Below are 9541 nucleotides of genomic sequence, written 5' to 3'. Positions count from 1 at the left end.
CGCACTAAATGGCGTCATTTTCCACTCTTCTTTCTTCTCTCTTGCCGAAATTAAATTGTTAATTGAAAAGGGCCAATCACGGCCGCGACACGTTAGCGTCCTTTTTAATGAAGCCAATGAAATGTCAATATCAATCAAGCATAGGCTCGTTAAAGCTGTTCCGAACGCCGCGCGATTATTTATTTTAGCAGTTGTCATGACGACACAGCACGAGATGCGCGCGCCGCCATGCGTGGAACAAAACAAAACACTGCCGAAAGTATCGGGAAGCGGTATTAACCTCGAACGTAAAACAATAATAAACAGTTTCAGTTAGTCTGATAATACCGTAGTATTACAAGAGTTAAACAAAATTGAAAACATTATAAGAAAGTGTATTTCCATTATAACTGGTAATTACATCTTTGGACACATAAATAAAAAAAAATTGTGCTATGTCAACAGACAACATATCTATATAACTATGAACACAATATTACTATACTAACAGATCAGACTATAAACATTTTATCAAACTTTAATAGTCACAGTGATTTAACCAACACTCAGTCACATTACGGAATTCCAGGAAGAGCCGTACAAACATATCAAACAATTGTACAGATGATCAAACACTGACAGTCTGTACTAACATTAGGCTGTACATTAGGAGTTGATTACAAAACACGAACAATTACGACATTGTGTTTTATAATGGTGCATTAAATGAATGCATTACCGTTAACTATATATTATAATTATTTAATTATTTGTTTTACTTTACCAAAGTTTTAATGCATTTTAGAAATATGTAGTAAAAAATTGTAAGATTGCAACATTTTTCTATAAAAATGACATGGCATTGACCTCAAATGAGTTGGATAGTCCCTTGGTCAATTCAGTCGCTATTTATTATGAGTTTATATATCATTTATAGTACTTGTTTCCATCACAGTTCAAATTTTAAAACTTTTCCCAGGGCATAAATACATGCATATGTAAATTTAATTATGAACAGTGCAATGAAAAGGTTGCCAGTAATATTTTTTAATATTATACATTTTCATTGGGGGTGTACATAATAAAGTTTATTGTGCTTTACTTACATAGTATTACACACAATAATACTAAATCATGTTTGCCACTACTTTAAAGTAAATTAAATTAATAAAGTATAACATACATGTTCAGAAAGTTTAAATTGTGAGATGATGTAAAGTTTTCAAAAACCCCATTTTCAAAATTTCAATTAAGCTTCTTAAAACATATTTACATTTGTATTGCGCTAATGTCAATCTTTTTTTTTTGCACAATTTTTTTTTTTTTAAAAAAACTTCATTGAATAAAAAACCCAAATAACTTCATATTAGTTACAGAATGTCTGCTACAAAAAATTGAAATCACTATATTTGTATAACAGCTTGCTACATCAACAAAAATTTGTACTGCACAAAGTTCTGTCATAAAATAAAACAAAAAAAATTACTTTTATTTATCTGATAAATGCAAACTTACATTCGGAAGTGTATGCCTTCCCAAAATGTATCCTGTCTTACGCATCATTAATAACTAACATATTGTTAGCTTTATGGACATGCTGTAGCCAGGAATTCAATTGGTTGGCTAACTAGGTATCCTCGTTTTTTTTTTGTTTTTTTTTTAATAAAGAATATTGTAAGTAATCGCGGAATAACTTAACATCTTAAGTCCATGCAACCCAGAAGTAATTTAAATACTGTTTTTTGAGTTCGAGCTCAATATGTTATTTTTTTTTTTTCATGTGAATCTACATATGAAGGAATCGTAACTGGGGCACCAACATGCATACTTACACCCGTTAGAAATTACTTAGAAACGGTGACAGTCTTCCTCAAAGTAAACAAAACACAGCACTTGGTTCATGTCTCACTCATTGCATTGCCAGAAATCAACAGCTTACTGAAGCAGCAATGTTATGGTTTATTTTCTTTATGTACATGTTATACACATACTTTACGTTTTTATCTTGGGGGTTAATGTGATGTGCTATGTCTGTGTTCTTAACTTTGAGGGAAAGTAGGCATAATGTGGAACCTGTAAGTTAATATTCTAATATTTTTCGTAAATGGAATGTTATTACTTATTTCCACCGTTTACATTTAACACGAGATAATTGTGCCTATGTAACTGGAGGTAAAGACCATAGCTGTAGCCAGGATTCTGAGAAGGAAAAAGTCCAGAACATCCATTATATAATTTGTTATAAGTAAGTTTTCTGTATAATTGTGTTTTAAAATAAAAATTTTCACGCTAAAATCCCAGGGAACAGTAGACTATTAGAAGTCCCAAACTTTTTCACATTGAAATTTAAGTAAAGATTTTGCCGGAGTAATGAAAATTAACATTTCATATTTGATTTTTATATAATAGTTTTTACCTAATAATTTTTCTTAAGTCACTTGTTTGATGAATTCGTTGAAACAAGTCATAAATTTGAATATAATTATTTTTTTTAATACACGGAGCACACGTCTCAGGTTTGTACGAAATATGTGCTTACAAATAAATGACACTCTTGCAAAACAGCAAAAGTACTTGGAAACAATTCCTGTGTATGAGGCATGTTTGGATGGATGTGGGAGGGACTGCATTATTGTAGCCCACTAACGATTACAACCATCCCTCCAAATAAATTTCTCTGTAACCTTAACGTAGCAAACTTGCTATAAATTTCTATACTTTCACAATTTTTTTTTCTAATCCTGGAACAGAGGGTTCCGTCCCCAAATACCTTCTCCTGGCTACGTCCCTGTAAAGGCTAAAGAGTTAGACATATCTTTTGAAGTTATGCCCCTGTAAAGTGTAAGACGAAGAGTTAAAGACATATCTTTTGGGGTATCATTGTAATTTTTAAATGTACAATACTTGCATATAAGAGAATGTGTTTAGAATCTGAAATAAGGCTAACAAATATCAGTCTGTAAACTGTCTTTGCATTTTCTGCTTCTATCTCTGATGGTACAAGCTGAACAGTTACCTAAATATTTACAGACACTGCCTCACAATTCAATATGATTGTCTTCCTTTTACCATAACATTGCAAGCTTGTGCCACATCCTTTCAAACTTGCATTGTCATATCCTTAACTGGTAATAAAGGTAGTTTACAATTCTCAGCAATTGCGAAAATTACAAAATTGAATAAAGTACTGCTTGAAATATCACATTACACTACATCTAGAGTTATAGATAAAAATGTATATATCACAGTTGCTGTGTTGTGAGGGGTTGAAAATACAAATTCCTTTTTCATTGTTCTGAACATTGAAATGTATGTCTTAGTTTCAAAAGTGATAAATAATTATAATACGTACTGGAAGTTGCAGTGAAATATTTATCCCTTTAAGTACCACATACAATTATGAATTTTTTTAAACAAACTGATTTTATTATTACATATAACACTTTTCTTACCGTTAAACAAATAAAGCATTTGTGATGCAAAACAAATTACTGGTAATAGCTATGTAACTATTTATGAATGTACATATGGTGCTATCAGTACAGCTACAGATTCCAATTGAACAGTTGTAATATAAATTAAGTTCATGTGCAACATTTTTTCTACAAGTACATTATGGGACTAAAGCATTACAAATCTTTGTCCTTCTTTTGGAATAGTCTGTGTATCAGAAAAAGAAAAGTCTATAATTGTATTGGTGCAGTAAATCAAACATTAGGGTAAAAAATATTGTAGGATCTATTGGATACTTGCAAAGGGGTGTGTGCAAAGAAAAGTAGATTATATGTTTTAAATAATTTCTATGATGGATATGTGGGTTTAGATTATTACTATTTTGGAGGTCTGTACTCAACAATTATTTAACCTATTGGCTATTACTGAGACAGCTATGTCTATTTTCTCATTAAAGGGATAAGCTAGAAAGTTATAATTTCCATATAATACACCTGGACTTTAGGAAAATGTTATGTATGTGGTGCTACCTATATTTTTATTCTCTATAACTCAGTTTCAACAGTGTCATTACCATTATTTTAAGTCTTAAATAATGCTTTAATGTATTTGCAATAGCTCCTTTGTAGATAGACTTTAGGTTTTAAACTTTAAAACATAAGTTGGTTGCTATCATAAAAGGAACAATATAATTAGTGTTATTTATATTACCCTGGAAAACCTAAAGTTTAATGGGAAGTATACTCATATCAGCATATTGTAGTATTTATTCTTAACAGATATAACAAATGTACACAGCTATTTTATAGCCAAACAAAAGCAAATTCAGATTAGAAAAAAATTTGATTTTAAAAAGCAATGTTATTTAAACATTTCTGCCTTCGAACGGTTGAAAATAGTGGCCGAACATGGCATTTAGTGTTGCCTGTGATGTGTATTGCCACATATCGTGTTGATAATCTCAACTCTGACCATTTTTTTACATAAATACTGTAACGCACACCTGCAGTACCCACGTGGGTTCCACGAGGTAGTACACCGTCGAGAAGACATCACTTAGCGTCAAGCTCTGGACACTTCAGTTCAGGAAAAGGGACTGCACATCTCACCATTGCTTCCATCATGGATTCACACGCCACATCCACGAACAGTCCGAGCTTTTTACTTTAAGGCCATTAGCACATTCTTCCGTTTGCTCGCGCGTGAGAGGCGGGACCGAGACCAGGGACCCTGCGAGATGCTCTGCTCTGCCTTCCTGGACCGAGAGACGGGGGGTTCGGCACCGGACGAGCTCTGTCAGCAGCATGTCTCCTCGTGAGCATGGTGAGCTGACCAGCTGGTCGCGATGTCCTGCCCCGCATGGCCCCCACATTGGATCACGGGCCCTGGACCCAGGATCGGAGACGACTTACCCCTCCCCCTTAATTTTACAGTCACGTGCATGGTTATTTCTTACCTACACTCTTTTCAGAATGTTATTTAACCTTAAAATGAAGGGTAAAATTATGCTTACTGTTTTATAAGTCCAAAATAAGCTATATTTATAAAATTATTTTACTTTAAAGTAACCAAAGTGAGTATATGTGTTAGAATGTGTTGCCATGTTGATTTAATTTTGTAAGAAGTTTATTAAACAGGTGTTGGGAACAATGAATTTGTGTTGTACAGTTGGTACTTACATTGTGTTTTTTTTTTGGGTTGGGGGGGGGGGTGGTTCCTTCTTCTGATAAAATGTATGTGACGACGGTTATGTAAAATGTGTCTTAATAAAGAACTTAACAAGTATGTGGACTGATACAATATACTCTGATTCCTGCGTATTATGGTAATAATCTAACAGTATGTATATTTATTCCACACACTGAGATAAGAAAATAAACCCAGGGGTCCACCCGGCCCCACCCTTGTGGGGGCCATGCTACCCCGCCGTCAGTCGGAGAGCCGAGCCAGCACGGGGCTGGTCACGCCAGCTCTCGCCGCGAGCAACACGGAACTAAGGAAGATAAGGCCGAGTCGCCTGGAACAACCACCCGACGCTTGTCCTCGCGAGCGGTGAGATCACGGGGGAGGGGGGTTCGTCCCGCAGTCAGTCTTGGGGTCTCTAGAGGCGAGGAGTTCACGGGACCTCCTCCGGCCGTCAGCAGCCGTTGCGCAGGTTGGCGCTGGAGATCTCGTTGCACTCGATCCACTTGGCCACCTCCATGGGCACCTGGGGCTTCTCGACGCCTCGCTCCACGTCCACCAGCTCCTTCATGACGTCGCTGGCGCTGCAGTTGATGACCCGCTGCTGGCACAGCACGATGGCCCGCACGAAGTCGTCCTTGGGCGTGATGAAGCGGTGCTCCATGAAGATGGACTTCTCGTCCCAGTAGATGATCTGCAACAGGTAGTCCCGCCCCGCTTGTACTCGGTGACTTGACCCCGGACTGCTGCTTAGCCCCCTGTTTATTTGAAATCATTATTTTTGGACATGCACCACTGCTAATCTGAGAAACCCCCAAAAACGGACAAGGAAAGACGAATACTCAAAACCTCTAGACATATACTTCTCATTTGGCGATATGACCACCGTCAACCCCCCATTCAATTGATATCGTTATTTTGGACATGCGCCTCTGCTAGTCTGAGAAAACCCCAAGAACAGACAAGGAAAGACGAATACCCAAACACACACACAGAAAATCAAGCAGGTTCAAATGTCAAATGAATGTACAGCACAGAGAATTCCGAAATTTAGGACACTTATCACAGCACAGACGGACAGAGCTGGCTGATCATGACGAGACAGATGCAACCAGAAACAGTTTGCACGGACTAACAACTGCGGACCACCGAATCGAGGTCCCAAACCAGTAAGGTCGTAACTGCAGTCTCCTGCACTGAGGCGCTTCACGAACTTACGCCCGCCGGCAGCAGAGCGCGCTGTATGCGCTCACAGCTTCGACAGCTCTGGCAGGAGACAAGACGGTAAAGGGAGTCCCAGTTGGTTGTTCTGTGCTGACCAATGATGTCACTGTACTAAATCAAGTGCAGCCTAACCGTTAGACAATCTTCTCTGTTGACCAAGGGGATCTGTTTTTTAAGACTTGATATACCCTACTGTCTTAAGACAGCCAGGTTGTGGTATTCAGGCTGTGCGTGCAAAGTACAGTGGCAGAACCACTTGAGGAGAGGTAGGCTAGCTATCGAATCCTTATTTCGAATGTATCCACGTCTTTGACAGGTGAGATTCGACTTCAGTTTCGCACTTCTTCTTCTACTTGGGTACTTTACTAGCCTGTATTTCAGTACTTTGTTTACAATTACGGCTTCAAATGATGATAATAATAATAATGACGTTACTATAGGCTATCTGTGTGGTGAATCTACTGGTTTTTTTTTATTCTACTTTTCCCCGTGTATTTTATGTCTTTTTATAGTGCGTTTTATAATGTATCATTTTGTTCTTTTGTGCTCATCGATTATCACCTCTGCAAGGAGAGACAATTTCGTCTGGAATTGCTGTTTGTTTGCTTCGCAAGATTTGTGTGTGTTATTATTCCTATTGTATACATATTATTGGCCTTCGGGCCTCTGTACTCACAATATATACTTACTGAATATTTAGCATTTATGAAAACCAAACCTACATGCGCCCTTGCTATTTTGCAGTCGTCGTACAAACAATCTCCAGAACGGACATCAAAGATGAATACGTGAGCACAAAGAGGACAAACGGATGATTCCGTGGAAGTAATCAAGCCTGGAAAAAGAATTGGTTGTCAGTAAAGTCGGTTTACGGACGATAGTTTAACGTGAAAACGGCATAACAAAACATTTATGAAATGATTGCATACTTTTATGAATAAAATTGAATCATTTTTATTGAATTATCACTATTTTGTATGGATACGAGTAAGGAGTGAAATGTAATCTACAATTTAATTAATAAATTTACCTTTATTTGTACTCAGTAATTCAAATATGTTTATTACTTTAACGAAGAGATTATTTTAACTATAGCTTTTATACATGTTTGCTATTTAACTTCTTGCAATCTGTGTTATTCTGTTAAGGATAGGACCAGGGCCGCAACTAGGGGGGAGCAAGCGGGGCATACGCCCCGGGCGCAAAGCTGCGGGGGCGCCGAAATCGCTTGCATTGTAATTCCTACTACAACTGGTAACTGGTAAAAAGTTTTTTTAACTTGCATGCCAGGAATGTCTAATCTGATTTACAATATAACGTCTCAACATATATTTAATGAACAAGTCTAGTGATTATACGGACTACTTTATGGACATAGCGGGTTCATGCATGGAAGGTACAGTAGCTCAGAAACTGTTACATGTAGGTATGGAAGATGCTTAAATAGCAAAAAAGGGGGAGGGGGGGGGGCGCATGAATCCATTCATGCCCCGGGTGCCAGTGACTCTAGTTGCGGCCCAGGATAGGACGATGATAGGAAAAGTAGGAAACGATTGGGAGTGTTTCAAGTTTAATGTGCCTCGAAAAAGTCAAATCGATGGTTGTTCCAATCGAGTGGAAGAGAGATAGATGCGGCGCAAGCGTATAATGAGCGTAACGGGACACAGTGTAACGGGACAGTTTTGCGTGCGTACAGCCGGCGTTCATCGATTTATTAGACGTTGGTCACGTCAAAAAATTTGCCACCACAGACGATGACGGGGCTGACAAGGACGAGAACAGTGCGTAGCTACGCCAGCGTGGCGTAGTCCGGCCAGTTGAAGGTCACGGGGGGACACACGCGCCGGCGCCTGGTATTGATCGCGCGCTGCGCCGAGATCAGGGGCTGGCTTCTGGAATGCGCACTACGAGCAGACTCGTGTCCGAGGCCCGAGTTCCGTGCGTGAACTCGTTAACTCGTTCGTCACCGAGATTAGACGTTCATTTCTGGACATTATACCTGCTTGAAAGCCTTTACCCGTTCAGTATTTCAGTTGGTTGCATACAAATATAAAACTGAGTCTACACTAATATACACTTATCGCAGGAATGAGAATGTTTTTTTTTCATTGCTTAAAATAAACTAACCAAAAATAACGGACAAATCAAAACCCCTCGCGCCCTAGGGACTCGACAGGGACCACCCCCACAGTTATTTAAAATAAATATAAAAAAATTCAAATTTGAACATGTGTATTAAAATAACTTACATTACTGATGACACTAACAGTGACATACGGGCATACAGAAGTAGTTGTACACACGGCTTCTCACTCAGAATAAAATACTGACTTCAATGATATTTTGTAAAATAAAAAAAATTAAGGAGTGATATTTCCCCCTATATCCCCCCTCTTCTGCAACTGCTACTGCAAGTAAACATATAATAATCTAGTACATAAGGCTGAAAATATGTTGAAGGTAATGGCAAACAAAGTGAGAGTGGAAAAGCAAAAAAGATATGTGAATTAGATTTTTATGAAATAAAACGACTCAGACGTTACCTACCTACCTTCCAATTTCTAAACAAACTGTGACGTTATTCCAGATGGCCGACATCCAAGATGGCGGACAACAAAAAACCACACACCAGCGAAACTACCTGCCAACTTCTTGACAAGTTCAGAAGAAGAGAGAGACGAAAAAAAATAATGATCTTGTGGGAAAGAAGGGGAGAAGTGGGAGGGGGTGTACACATGCGAAATACAACAATCAATCATTATATAATAAATCATAATAAACATTTTAAATATTAATAATTAAGGGGCAGTCATGGGGGAGCTGGGGAAAGAGAAAGGGGGCGTGGCGTCAGGGGGAGGGAAAGGAAAACGATAGAAAAAAGTTTGAATTTTTAGTGTCGGGGGAGGGGAAGACAGTGATTGATCCAGAACCTGTGCCATCCACCTACTTGGCCTCGTGAAAGAGGAGGGTACTTGTGGGATAACCCTCACAGAAGCTGGCAAATCGCCACACCTGCCTCCAGACCTCGGCTCACGTCGCACGGCGCGCGTGGAACTACTCATAGATCTCATCAGACGTCGTGGGCATGCGGCGGGTGTCCGCATAGAGGCGTGTACCGCCGCAGTTTCGAGAACACCCGCCAGGCGCGCTGCGGTAGGTGGCGGCGAAACTCCTCTCTACGCACTCAACTGTGTGTCCGAGG

The 9541-nt window shown here is 38.8% G+C and overlaps 1 protein-coding gene across 1 annotated transcript in view; it reads right to left on the bottom strand.

Annotated features, from left to right (window-relative positions):
* Positions 1-353: 353 nt before the first annotated feature.
* Positions 354-9541, bottom strand: part of LOC134536240 (protein THEM6) — a 42464-nt gene continuing 33276 nt past the window's right edge. The window contains exon 3 of the mRNA XM_063375936.1: positions 354-5809. Coding sequence (XP_063232006.1) covers positions 5570-5809 — 240 coding nt within the window. The 3' untranslated portion in view covers positions 354-5569. The remainder of the gene's footprint in view (positions 5810-9541) is intronic.

Source organism: Bacillus rossius, chromosome 10, assembly GCF_032445375.1.
Source record: "Bacillus rossius redtenbacheri isolate Brsri chromosome 10, Brsri_v3, whole genome shotgun sequence".
Classification (NCBI taxonomy): Eukaryota; Metazoa; Arthropoda; class Insecta; order Phasmatodea; family Bacillidae; genus Bacillus; species Bacillus rossius.
Note: the sequence above shows the minus strand (reverse complement) of the source record. Positions and strands in the feature narration are given on the sequence as shown.